The sequence below is a fragment of the Populus alba genome, chromosome 11 (assembly GCF_005239225.2).
Source record: "Populus alba chromosome 11, ASM523922v2, whole genome shotgun sequence".
Taxonomy (NCBI): domain Eukaryota; kingdom Viridiplantae; phylum Streptophyta; class Magnoliopsida; order Malpighiales; family Salicaceae; genus Populus; species Populus alba.
The window spans coordinates 21,380,750-21,394,284 of record NC_133294.1 but is presented as its reverse complement, the minus strand read 5'-3'; the positions used below and the strand labels follow the sequence as shown (position 1 = coordinate 21,394,284).

At 35.0% G+C, this 13,535-nt stretch overlaps 2 protein-coding genes across 3 annotated transcripts; one reads left to right on the top strand and one right to left on the bottom strand.

Moving 5' to 3' along the window:
• On the top strand, positions 1-3,910 carry LOC118040730 (diacylglycerol O-acyltransferase 2). Its single transcript, XM_035047744.2, has 9 exons — positions 1-403; positions 512-586; positions 766-851; positions 1,485-1,591; positions 1,674-1,829; positions 2,234-2,320; positions 2,590-2,687; positions 2,967-3,054; positions 3,724-3,910. Exons 1-9 carry the CDS (start codon positions 219-221, stop codon positions 3,823-3,825), a joined length of 984 nt encoding a protein of 327 aa, XP_034903635.1. The 5' UTR covers positions 1-218; the 3' UTR covers positions 3,826-3,910.
• Positions 3,911-5,342: 1,432 nt separating this feature from the next.
• On the bottom strand, positions 5,343-8,923 carry LOC118040729 (protein FAR1-RELATED SEQUENCE 5). 2 transcript variants are annotated; one of them, XM_035047743.2, is made up of 3 exons: positions 8,738-8,923; positions 6,248-8,511; positions 5,343-5,685 (listed from the first exon to the last, which is right to left on the bottom strand). In XM_035047743.2, exons 2-3 carry the CDS (start codon positions 8,501-8,503, stop codon positions 5,518-5,520), a joined length of 2,424 nt encoding a protein of 807 aa, XP_034903634.1. In that variant the 5' UTR covers positions 8,504-8,511; positions 8,738-8,923; the 3' UTR covers positions 5,343-5,517. The 2 variants fall into 2 exon arrangements, with proteins under 2 accessions (XP_034903634.1, XP_034903632.1); XM_035047741.2 differs by having other exon boundaries at positions 6,248-8,923.
• Positions 8,924-13,535: the final 4,612 nt, after the last annotated feature.

Genomic DNA, 13,535 nt, shown 5'->3' with positions numbered 1-13,535 from the left:
TAGCAGTAGAGAAGCTGGAAAAGAACAGAGGAGCAATATTTATAATCTGCTATGAGTCATTAATTCTTCACCTGTGCACCAAAACAATTTTATTTATTTTTTTAAAAAAGAAAATGATATTTAAAGCCAGGTAAGGAATTGGTGGAGAAATCAAGCATAGAAAGCTCGAGAACCAGAAGGCACCCACCCCGCATTAAGCCATCGTCACCAGTAAAACCATGGAGAATCATAAGCAAGAAGAACAAGAGCAGGGAGAGCTAACAATATTCAAAGCAAGAGAATTATTTTCATCAAACATAATTCTCAGCTTGATAGCAGTAGCAACATGGCTTGGTTCAATCCATTTTGTTGTTGTTCTAGTTATTTTTTCTCTCCTTTTTCTCTCTTTCTCCAAATGTCTCCTGTAAGTATCAACAGCCCTTTTCTTTCCTCAATTTTTGATCTTTTCTTCGTTTGATTCTCTTCAAACATGGAAACCAACACATGGGTTCTTTTTTGCTTTGGATTTTAGTGTTTTCGGATTGCTTTTGTTGCTCGTTTTCGTTCCAATTGATGATGATAACAAGTTGGGCCGTCGCCTTTGTAGGTAAAGAAACTATCTTACTCCTTTTGTTTATTCTTTCGTTAGCACTCTTACTTTCGTGAAAGGGAAAAGGAATGAATTTTTGCTTTTGTTGTTCAAGAAAGATTGAATCTTCGATTTTTTTTGTTTCTTTTGTTGTATGATAAAGACTGCATTTTATTGCTTTTTGATAACAAATGCAGGTATATATGTAGACATGCATGCTGCTATTTTCCAGTGACTTTACATGTTGAGGATATAAATGCCTTCCATCCTGATCGTGCTTATGGTACATACTTTATTTGTGGGATTTTTTTTCATCAGTGTTCGTTTGCAGAACATGAAAATGATGGTTTGCAATTGACTTTTGTGTTGCTATTTTTGAAATGAAAGTGAATCTGAAAAAGGACTTCGTTGAGACAATAAATCCACAGGGGTTACTGGTCTAAAGCTTAATGATTCTTCACTAACCAATTTTTAATAGAAGTGAGAATTGAATGGTTTGATGCCCCACTTGTTCATTCCTATTGATATCAGCTTGGTCCAATTTCAGGATTATGTGTGACAATAGCACTAGGATGTTGTAACTCTAACAAAAGGTGTAAATATGAAATGGTCTAGGAACATCAGTAGTATGGTTGCAAATGATGTCAGAATAGGACTTGTGTTATCTTCGAGAAATTGGCAATAGGATTCAAGATGTGATATCAGAAGAGTGGATTTTTATTAGATTAAATTACTTTGTTGATTTTGAAATTCAAGTGGTTGGGGTATTGGGTTTTTCTGCGAGGATGTTGTTCAGGAGGCAGTTGATTTTACAGTTTCCTGTGGATCTTAACTTTTTAGCTGTTGCTAAATTTTTAATAGCTTCTTTTAGCTTTTTTGAGCAAGTAACCGGAGACTTTTGTCGTGCTTCATGCAGTCTTTGGTTATGAGCCACATTCAGTTTGGCCCATTGGGGTCGTTGCATTAGCAGATCATGCAGGTTTCATGCCTCTCACAAAAGTAAAGGTCCTTGCTAGTAGCGCTGTAAGGCATTTTCCCTTCTCTGTATTTTTAAATATTTAGAGCTTTTCCTTCTCTTTCTCAACACATGGGAATTAAAATTCAGGTTTTCCTCGTACCATTTTTGAGACATATATGGACATGGTGTGGTCTTACATCTGCGACGAAGAAAAATTTTACTTCCCTTCTGTCAGCTGGTTATACTTGCATTGTAAATCCAGGTGGAGTACAAGAGACATTTTACATGGAGCATGATAATGAGGTCTTCTCTTTGTGCTCTCTCTCTCTCTCTCTCTCCCTTTCGCAACAAAGTAGATTGCCCCCCTGTCTGGCTTAGAAAGTTTTGGATCTAGGACTTATGCAACCTACCCTGCCTGATCCTTGCTGGTTCATATGTTGGACGTTGATATATTTTACAATCTAGTTCTTACATGTTTGTGTGTGTTTATCATTGTTCCTTCTTATTCTTTAACCTGCCCTTTTCTCCTATTTAGATGGTGATGGAAAGCTATTACTTTTACATCCCTTTTATGTAGAATCCTTGAGGCGTGGGACTTGAAATTGACTGACATCATATGCAAACCAAACTGAAAGGGACTGTTTTTTTTTTTTTTTTCACCCTGAAGAATAGCTTGGTTGTTAATCTTGGGTGCTGCTTGCTTTCAGATTGCTTTCCTCAAGTCAAGAAGAGGATTTATCAAGATAGCCATGGAGAACGGTGCACCCTTGGTTCCAGTTTTCTGCTTTGGTCAAGTATTGATTCTTTTCTTTTTCACTTTGTCACCTGTTGGTTAAATGCAAAGTGTAGTATTTTCTTGTTATGTACTCCATTTACTTTGCCAGTGAATGCTGGAATTATGTGGATTGGTCCATGTAAAAGACATTGGTCCTCTTGTGTACTGCTTGAGGTTAATGTTTCAAAAACCGAGTTTTCATTGTTTTCATCTTATAGATTAATTCTCACTTTTCCAATTACACATTTTTCATTGATAACATGGTTAATTTTCTTATTCTTGCTGCAGTCAAAAGTGTATAAATGGTGGAAACCCAGCGGAAAGTTATTCTTGAAAATTTCTAGAGCAATTAAATTCACTCCAGTTGTCTTTGGGGGAATTTTTGGGTAAGTAAAAATTTGAGGAAATTCTAACTATGTTCAGAGAAACTCCATTTGTGTTTAGTGTTTAGGCCCATGATTATACCCACTGCCACTTGGTGTAGCTTTCTCTGAAAAATCTGCTAATGTTTAATGGGAAAGACAAAATGACTCCTTTTTTTATTGGGGAAGAGGGTTTGTTGTATTATTTCCTCTGTATATTTGAAATTTGATAGAACCCCTCTTTATATATATAAGATTAAACAAAAACATATTTGCAATTTATAATTGTTTGTTGCTTTTCAGGACTCCCTTGCCCTTCCAACGCCCGATGCATATCGTGGTTGGTAGACCTATTGAGCTTAAGCAAAATCTTCAGCCCACTGTGGAAGAGGTATGGTGCCACTTAAATCTGCAATCTGATGAATCAGTTGTGACTGGAAATGGTGAACATATCCATTTTGTTTGAGTGTGAAGTACAATAAATTCCTTTTATGTTTTAGATTAATGAAGGATTAATAAGGTACAGACCTCGCCTCTCTTGCTTTCACAAGACCACCTTTGAGCTCCATAGCCCATTGTTCATTGGTGGATTCCTTTTTCTTCAAGTATTAGTTAGTAATACTTCCTGCTCTGGCCAGTGGCAAAGCCACCCCAAATTCCCAATTTCATTAGAGGGGCCAAGAAAAACTTATATACCATCAAGTGAAAGTTGGTTCCAAGGATGGTCATAGTACCATCATGCCGTTTGATTACTGGAGAATATAATGTAACGTGTAGTGTTGACACTAAGCTCAAAGCTCTGTATTGTAAAAATCCATAGCTTGCAATTTAAGATGCCGGCATTTCCCAGTCCCAAACTACTTACACGCTGTACAAAATGTCGCAGATTGCAAAGCTGTTATAATTTAACAAGCTCAGAACCTTAAGACCCTAGTACTGGTACAAAAAGAAATCCAGTTAGGGTGGGACTTAAAGCTGCCTGCATTCCTCTTTTCACTAAATCTATAGACTGAGTGATATTAATCTCCAACTGTTGCTTATACATGGATTCATTTTGCAGCTCGCTGAAGTGCACGGTCAGTTTGTTGCCGCACTGGACGATCTCTTTAAAAGGCACAGAGCAAGGGTTGGGTTTGCTGATCTTGAATTGAAAATTCTATAATTTGACTACACAACTTGGACTTGTTTCTGAATGTTTCTCGTACATTTATTTATCTTCTTCTATGTTTTCTTGTTTATATGTTGTATATATTGAGTGTTTATTTTTGCATCACAAATTGTTTTTCGTCTAAAAAAAGCATTAAAAAGCATTAAATTGATGTTTTTAAAAATGTTTTTGGATGATTTTGATGAGTTAATATTGAAGATAATAAAAAATATCTGAAGAACATCATTCTAATATATTTTTAATTCTAATATATTTTTAATTGAAAAACATTTTTAAATAATATAATGCATGATATCAAACTCACTAAAAATTAAACCTCCAAAAGCTAATAAATATCCATTCAAGGAATCCAACATTCTTAGTTACATTTCTTTTAGTTTAGGGAGACTGCACAAAGATGACTTGAAAAGCGACAGTTGCAACTTGCAAGTAATTTTGGTTCCAGCTGTTTAGCTTATTCAAGTATCAGCAGGGTTTTGCGTTCCAGAAGCAAACCCAAACAGTTTTCTGCAGAAATGATAATGAATTGAGTGCTGTTTTCTGCCATGAGTCACTATCATGCAGAAACGATAATGGGATGAGGTCTTATGTGATGGAGTTTCAAGTGAGCCAAAAACAAAAACAGCTAAAATTATTATATAGAAATTTGAATGTCACGTGAGGTTCAATGCCATTATATATGGCTAATTCGTTTAATTTTCCTGTTGTATTTTTATTTATCGAACTATCAGGTCAATACAATACATCACATCATCTCCACCTCCTTCCTATGAACTCAGTTAGGTAGCGCATGATGTGCATATGTGTGACTATTCCCTCCTAAATGATGAAAGCCCAAGTGAGATTATTTTGCCTTTAACCTGAAAATTTGAGGGGCAAAAATAAAATTAAAAGGTCAAAAGTCTATATAGATTTGATCAAAAGTTCAGGAGGTCTCTCGGACAATCAACCTTGTATAACTCTTTGAAACCAAAACATCTGGTTCATGTACATTTCTGTAAAGCAACTGTATCATGTCGGCACAGACCTGACTAGCAATGTAAGTTGAGGATTGAATGTCTTTTCATCCGAGCCCAGTTTGAACTAACCAGCTTCTTTCATCTGTCACCTCTAGCAGTTACTGCAACAGAGGATGTATTAGGTGATTTTGGTATTTTAAAACCAAAACTGGTAAGCCAAGGTTGATCATATAAAGATATTACTTATCACTGTTAAAGGGGGGTTCCTAGAACCTTGACCATTTTTCGAACATTGCTTAGCCAGTTTATGTTCAAGTAAATTTAAAAAGGTAGCATCTCTCTCACAAGAGTTCCCGTTTCCATACAGATGCCATGGCAGTACCTTAAGACGATAGCATTTTCACCAAGGCTAAGTGCAGTATAAAAAGTTTCATAGACTAAAGCCATCAGACTCAATTGACGGGAAAGAAATTGCCCTTGCTCACTTGTTCCGTTGAGTGGTATTACGACAGGAGGCAGGATGAAAACCATCACCAACTGAGATTAGAACACTAAAAAAATATGAAGGATGATATAACTCAGCCAAAAAGGGGTAATTTCATCTTCTATCATAAGAAACAAATTACACTTCTCATTTGTGCGTCTCATCTAGCTAGAGAAAGCCAAAGGAAGGGAAGGAGAGGGGGGAGGGGGGGAGGAGAAACTGATACCAACAAAGCCATTTGGGTTAATCTTTCATTCCCAACTTAATATTTTGAACTTTAATAGACAATTGTAATTTCTGCTCCTCAATATCTTTCAGCACTGAAAGCAAGTTTGCTCTATAAACTTCACATTTTCGTCGAGCACGATCCAGTTTGCGATGCAGTTTCTGGATTTTCTTGTCCTGGTCATCCTGCAAATTGATACATATAATATTCAATTACATTCAGCTGAGGAAGTAACAAAACAAACACAAGCCAGCCGTATTTTATTCTACTATCCCACAAAGTAGAATGCAACTATCAGGACCAAGCCTCTACATCATCAACTATTAGGAGTAGGAAAAAGAAAAAGAAAAATTAAGAAACATTCTAGCTAAAAATAAGTATTCTGTTCACACAAAAAAAAGAAGACAAATGTTCCAATACAGCAGATGCAGTGAGAGTTTAGGCTGTTCATGGAAACAAAATCAGACGTTGGTATGACAACGATGATGATTACCATGAATCTAAACAGCTTGTTTCTGCTACAAACTACAAAGAGACCCATTGAAGTCAACAAATTAATCTCAACTGACACAGTCATTAGTTAATCGGAATTAAAAGAGCAATTCCTGCCATTAATAGCACCTATATTGCAGCATTAACAGAAAAATCTATAGAAAAGGGCAAAAATAAGTATCAAATATTACTGACAAAGGAAAAATTAAATGAATAAATAACTGAAGTGTGAGAGAAAAGGAATGAAAAACTGACCCCAGAAGCAGGCTGTTCTAAGCCCTGTTGCTGATTTTGATTGTTATTATTTGCTTGACTTCCCTGAGGAGGATACTCTTCTCTGCCAGCTCTATTTGCTATTGCAACTTTCCCACCATTCTTTCTTGCAAGAGCCACTTTATTTGCTGCCTCTTGCAAAGCATCCATTGAAACATTGTAAATTTCTAAACTTTGGATTCCATTATCAACGTACTTAAGGGCCTCATGGCGAAGGTTGCTGCATCGAAAGGTAAGAGATTCTCGTGAACTACCAAGAAAATCACTGGCGTGTTCCTCCAATATGACACCACTCTTGGCATTCCTTGTCCATCGTTTCAAAACATAATGGGAAGGCAGTGTAAGAACATTTGTCACCCTAAAAACAGTCAATATGTGTCTGCAAAGAAGGCCGGAGAACTCAAACATCAGACAACTACAAGAGGCTTTCATCTCACGAACATTAAAGCTAACAGTATAAGCTTTATGATTTTCACCAAACTTAGCAACTCTATAGGTAGTGATTGCCGCATCATCCACAACTTTGGTTGCCAGGAACGTTAAAGTCTCAACCAACTCTTCTTGAAATTTTAAAAACAATTTCCTGGAATAGAGCTCAGCCACTTGCTTCTCCATAGGTGAAGGTGTCTTCAGAACTGGGGCAGTATTTATCGAATCATAGTCAGCTTTGACTTCTTTCTCATAGCGGCTTTCCAAAGCCTTCTCATACTGCTTAACAAACAACTGTAGGGTAGTTGAGGCATTGATGTATCCATCAAAGTAAGAGTTGATGCTGTCACTGCACTGTGTTATAGACATTTCTGCAAAGAATGTATCTCTCAAGTAAGCTGGGACCCATTGGCGTCGATCAGTATAAACTGCTTGGAGCCACTCGTGCTCCCTGAGATGATATCTATTAAGTAGAGACAACCAACAAGACTCAAATTCCTCAACTGACTCTGTGAGGTTAACACATTTATGGAGCTCTGCTTCAAAATTAGGATGCTCAGAAAGCACATGGGACAGCTTCTCCTGGAATTCTTTAAAGATGTGCCACTTGCAGATACGATGACGGGTTTCTGGAAAAACCTGGTTCACGGCTAGACAAATTACCCTATCATGATCAGTAGTGATTGAAACAGGAGGCCGTTCAGACATTGCCATAAGCCATGTTTTGAAAAGCCAAAGAAATGAAGCCTCGGATTCATTGACCAAGAGAGCACAACCGAACAAAACAGGATGCCCGTGATGGTTAACTCCAGTGAACGGTGCAAAGGGCAATCGATAGCGATTTGACCGGTAAGTTGTATCAAAGGTAACAGTGTCCCCAAAGTATGTGTAGTTAGCCCTTGCCTTTGCATCAGCCCAGAAGATATTGCTCATACACTGATCTTCATCACCCTGCACAGCATAGAAAAACGCAGAATTCTCAGCCTGCTTGTTTCGCAGGTAGTCCAAAAGGTGCTGAGTGTCACCACCAAGAGTTCTTTGTCGACTGCTCCTCATGTAATTCCTACAGTCACGCTCAGTAAAACCAACATTACTGATTCCACCATATTCTTTGATGAGGGCAGACATAATACCACTGGGACCAATCCCAGCACCCTGCAAGGTATCAATCAATGATTTGGCAGAGCCGGATACGTGGCGATGCGAGCGGAGACAATGCACCTTGTCAGGTGGAACAAGCTCGTGGTTATGTTCCCTTACAAATGCCGAAACAACCCATCTCCCAGAATCCTGGATTTTAACAACCAACATGGCCTTACAACCAACACGGGTTTCAGCACGAGGGCGTTTCACACGCACATCAGAACGTGCAGGCTTATCCTTGTCAATGCGAAAACCCTCTTTTGCACAAACAAAAGACCTCTGAATGATAGCACCATCACGTCTAGACCTGCGAGACATACTGACACGAGTACTAAACCCTACACGACGAGCATACGAGTTGTAAAAAGCCTTCGCAGCCTCCTCAGACTCAAATTCCATACCCTCATAGGGCTCAAGATTAGTGTCCCCTTGAGGGATATAGACTTGACCAGAAATGGAATTGTGGGAACTTTGGGGGTCATAAAAATTCATCAGGAATTGGTTTCCTTCAACTTCTCCATCTCCTCCTTCCTCTTCTTCCACTTCATCAACACCAACATCAACAGACTGACGCTGAATATCATCCACAGTATCGTCTCCCAAACCCATCATGTCAAATTCAATAACTTCATTCCCCATAGTCAGTGGTTCCAGCTCCATTATCATATCAACCACTATAAAAAAAAAATCTAAGCACAGCTACAAATATCAAGAAATCAAACACTGCTACTTCGCTTCCAACTAAAGACGAAAACTTTCAAACCCAAGGTGAAAAAAGCTTCAATCTTTAAACAGAAAACAAAGAAAAGACACATCACTACCACAAACAGAAAATATATCCTGTAATAAAGAAACCCATTGATGAAAACTTGAAGGAGAGTAAAAATGAAGTAGACTGACCCACTTGGGCTTGGCTTGTATGAAATAAGGAGGTGAAAGCTTTCACTTTCTCAGCATACACACATGATATTGATATGAGTTCACTCGGTCACTTCAAAGAACATTACTTCTTGAAAATCAAACAGCAATGGATGATAGAGACCCATTTGCAGAATCGAAGTTTTAAGGACGAGGACTAAATTTTGGAAGTAATCAGACAGAGCAGAGCTGCCTTTATTTCCTATTCGGGTTTGGAATAACTACAAATAGTATACATAATATAAAGTCAATAACATATCAGGACCTAAACTTCACGATCTTTCTAACTTCTCCACAAGTTTCATTCCTTGGTGGGTCAATTCCCATCATCACAAAGCTAGAGGAAATGGGCTACAATTGAATTTATTAAACTTAATTCTATAAATAATACTACCAAATATATGATCTAATCATAAATAAAAAAGATAAATTCAAACTTTTGTTTTGTTATTTGACAAACCAAGTGACATTTTTCCTCTCTCTATTCTTATTTTTCATAGCTTTTTTTTATTGTTCTAAATCATTAATAGGATATATTTAGAAGAATTTTATCTCATTTTATATTTATATTTATATTTATATTGGAATTTAAAATATTTATAGAATTTAATCGACAAAAAACCTATGATGTCACAACTCAAATCCAAGCTCTTTAACTAGATGGATGAACTGGTTATAATGCTGGACCAACCTTGGAATCTTAGATTCTTAGGTGAACATATTTCATGTGTTACTACCTTTTTACTAAACTTAGTCCATTATTTGTTCTTAGGAAGTAGAGGGACTACATTTTTAGCTTCTTACAAATACAAGGGTTAATATACAATTTACTCTTCTTTTTCTTATATGAAAAAGGTTTTCCTTTTTTATGAGAAAGTTATGAATGCTGATTTGGAGGGAGTGCAAATTAATGAGATTGGAATTATGCTGTTAAACTATTTATAGATCCTGTTTTAATACTTCATTTAATTATCTTAGAAAAATTAATTTGGTATGATCTTGAATTCATTCATGACCCGGTTAATTGGAGAAAAATATAGTCAAAACCAATTGATAAAATAAATAAAAAATTAAGTTAATTTAAGTTAATTCATGATAATATTATCTGAGATTTGCCTTGAATCAACTCTAGAATGGATTAAAAACTACGTTTATAAAAAAAAAAATATATATATATATATATATATATATAAATTTCTCACTAATAACAAAATGGTTGTAAATTCATATTCTTATCGGGGGGGAAAAGCAAATTTGTTGTTTTTGTTAACGATTTATCTCCTGGTGTTTATTATATGATGATTTTAGAAATGATTGAATGGTTCTCTTCGAGTTCAAAGCTGTGTCAAATCAATAGAATAATTACATTTTAAATTGTAACTTGATGGGGGCAAGATTGACACATGGATAAAATTATGTTTTGTCTCGACCATCATATTAAAATTAATTAAACAAGATATATTATAATTTTGCATGAATTTTACTGAAATTCCTCTCTTAAAATCTTGGTTACCAAAAAAAAAATTATAGTATTTTTAAAATATTTTTTTCAAACTAAAACTATAACTAGGCTAAATATGTTACTGTAATTGCTAGATACTGAATCAAATTTACATCAAAAGTGATCAAAGGAGCATGTGACAATATATGTGACATTATTATTAGGTAACCAAGTAAATTTTGAAGTCGTGTAACTTAATTATCATACTTTAAATTTGTTTTCTAGAAATAACGAGCTTTACAAACATTAAAATCACTAAAGATTTATATAGTTGTTAGCTTTAAGGTCGTGGAATTAATCGAGGTACACACAAACTAGTCAAAACAACTATATTAATCTAAAAAAAAAAACAAGTAACCATCCAAGCATTGATTAGAGAAATTCACAGCATAACTGTGCTTTATAAACTAGCACGAAATTGCCGAAGAAAATTTGGTCAGAGAAACTCACTGCATAGCTATGCTTCTTAATGTTATGTATCTTGCCAAGGTGTTTGCCAACAAGTGCTGGATTCAAGACAAAAAACACAGTTAAGAACAGATGCACAGTACACGTACTAAGTCTTTAACAAAGCGATCACAACACCAACTCTTTCATTCCTCGACGAACTAGAGTTGATTGCTCCTGTCACTATATCTTCACATTTAAGATGTCTGAATGTGAGGTGTGGCCTTGTTGCTTGTTAAAAACCATGCTAGAGTTGATTCGAGGATATATACGATGAAAGAAAGTTATAAAACAAATATAAACCAGTATTTTGAACCAAACTTCGTTGACATCCATGGACTAATCTATGCTTTATGATCTTATTTGGAGATTTGTAGCTGTGGAGTATCACTCTGGAGTTTTGACCTGCATGCCTCCAAGTTTCTTCAAGGAAAAAAGTCCCAAGTTCAGTTAGTTTCCTTCCCAATTACAAGGAAAGTACAGTAGAAACCAGGTTTTGAAGTGAAGATGGTGCCAAGGTAGAAAATAAAAATTTATTGCAAGGAGTTGTCATATATATATATTTGCCTTACGAGAACCTTGAATATATAGTTCAAATTAATGAAATGCATAAAGAAATTATGGACTTTTCCTTTGGTAAGTAGTCAGCTATTGATCCATGTGTATTGATACTCTACCTGATCATGTATCATAATCCAAGTTTGAATTCCTAAAAAGACAAATGAATAAGCATTTTGGTTGGTAAGAACAAGTCGAAGAATGATATATAGGTAAGAGTTGGAGTAACAAAACTAAATCTTTGGTAATTTTGGAAATTCAAATATACCTTTGAAAAAATCATATGTCGAAGACAATACAAGATGAATTTTGAACAAAGTTGTATAAAAGTTAAGTTTAAGAAATTAATTAATTAAATTTTTAATGGGCTAATTTGATTTAATAATCAGCTTAATTAAGAATTTAATTAAATCTATAAATTAATTTAGACATAAATTAAAAGAATTAATTAAGCGTAATGACTTAATTAAACTTTGAATTGGTCAAATTACTTTCATTAAGGATTTAATTGTTGAAAAATTAAGTCTAAAAGCCTAATTTGAGCTTAATTGATAAGATTGGAATTTATTGTTTATTCAGGTTACAACTCTTTCTTCATAAATTGTTAAAGGTATTCTTTGGCAATCAATATTTCAATCTCCTTTTTTAGATCATGGCATTTGTCATTGTTATTTTTATAATCATGATGAAAGAGATATAATTTATTAGGGTTTTTTGTTATTAAACCATTTTTCATAAGAGATGGTTATTGCACGCAGTTTTTTTTCATGATGACGACCAATACCTCATTATGTGTGGTGATGAGAGGTGTGATTAAGAGCTTGAGGAATGTCAAATGGTCACAAATATGCCCCTTGGTGTTTTCTTTGGTTGCTCTAGTGGGAGATCAGTGGTGTTGTGGAGATGTTGCTATCTAAAAATAAGAGTGGCCATGCCTAGTTATGTTGGCTTCCTCTACTCAAATATGGTTCTTCATTACTTGTTTCATGTTAATAATAGTTTTTCATGGAGAGAGTATAGATGTTACTATAATTAGTTATAGATTTCACTAATTAAGGCTTTAATGGCAATAGATTCAAGCAGTTCTCCATGTTTGACATTTCTTCAATGAATTCTTGGAAATAAGCTCTAGTGTTTTCACCGTCTCGTTGGATGATGATGAAAAGCTTTATCATATTCTTTTTTGTTAGAATGTTTGTACTAGAGTAAGAGATGAGCTTCACACAAAGATTATGAAGGCCAAGAACAAAGCTGGGTTCAAGGCTATGATACCATACCTTTAAAAATCCATGAAAAGTTATACGAAAAATTTTATATATAGCATCACTCTTATGTGTTATAAGTTCTAAGATACTTCTTATATTTTGTATGTATTCCCTAGGATCTATAAAGTCATCATAGTTGTCCAAGTTAGCTTTCAAGGTGATACAATTTTTGAAGAGGTGAGTATGCAATACTATGTGACAAAGTAGAGAGTCTTTCATCATGTGAAAATGGTGTTCATTCTTGTTTTTATGAGTTAGTATAATATCGTGTCTAAATCTTTTATGATAGGGAGAATGTGATTAAGACTCATGAGATGATTGATAGAGATAGTTATGTTAATGGTAAGAACATGTCGAGGAGTGATTTTGATAGAAAGAGTGACTCCTTTGTAAAGTTAGAGAATTATACCCCCTTTTATTTTTTGTTTTGTCTAATTCCTTCATGGAATTGAGATTGTTTTTATGCATATAGTACACATAATAGAGAGTTGGGTGCTATATTTCCCTTTCAAAAAATAAAATACTATTCTTGTACCGCTAAAAATATTGTTTAGCATTTGCATTTGGAAGGGATTTGCTAGAGATTTGGAAGGGCAAGAGTTTATATAGGGGGAAATCAATTACTCCCCCTTTGTTCTACCGTTTTGTTAATTATGAAAAGTATTTTGATAAAATAAAAATAAGAATGAGCAGCTTTTTATTTAGTTTTTGACAAACAACACAATTAACGAGGTTGAGAAAAAACCTTTGTTGGATTTGGGCTTTCCTCGACGGACAAAAGGGTTTGGAAATATAATTTAGATCTTGTATCTTATGTATAGGGCTAAGTTAATAAAACACGGGGAGAAATATATCATATACAAGTTTATTTGTTTGTAAAATTGTCACAGGGTGCTAGAAAAAACAAAAGCAAGAGTGAATAAAGAGTTATCATCTATTAATGTGTGTGTAATGAGATAAAATTGTAACAGATTATATTTGTGTATTTGTGGAAAGATTTGTAGAAAAT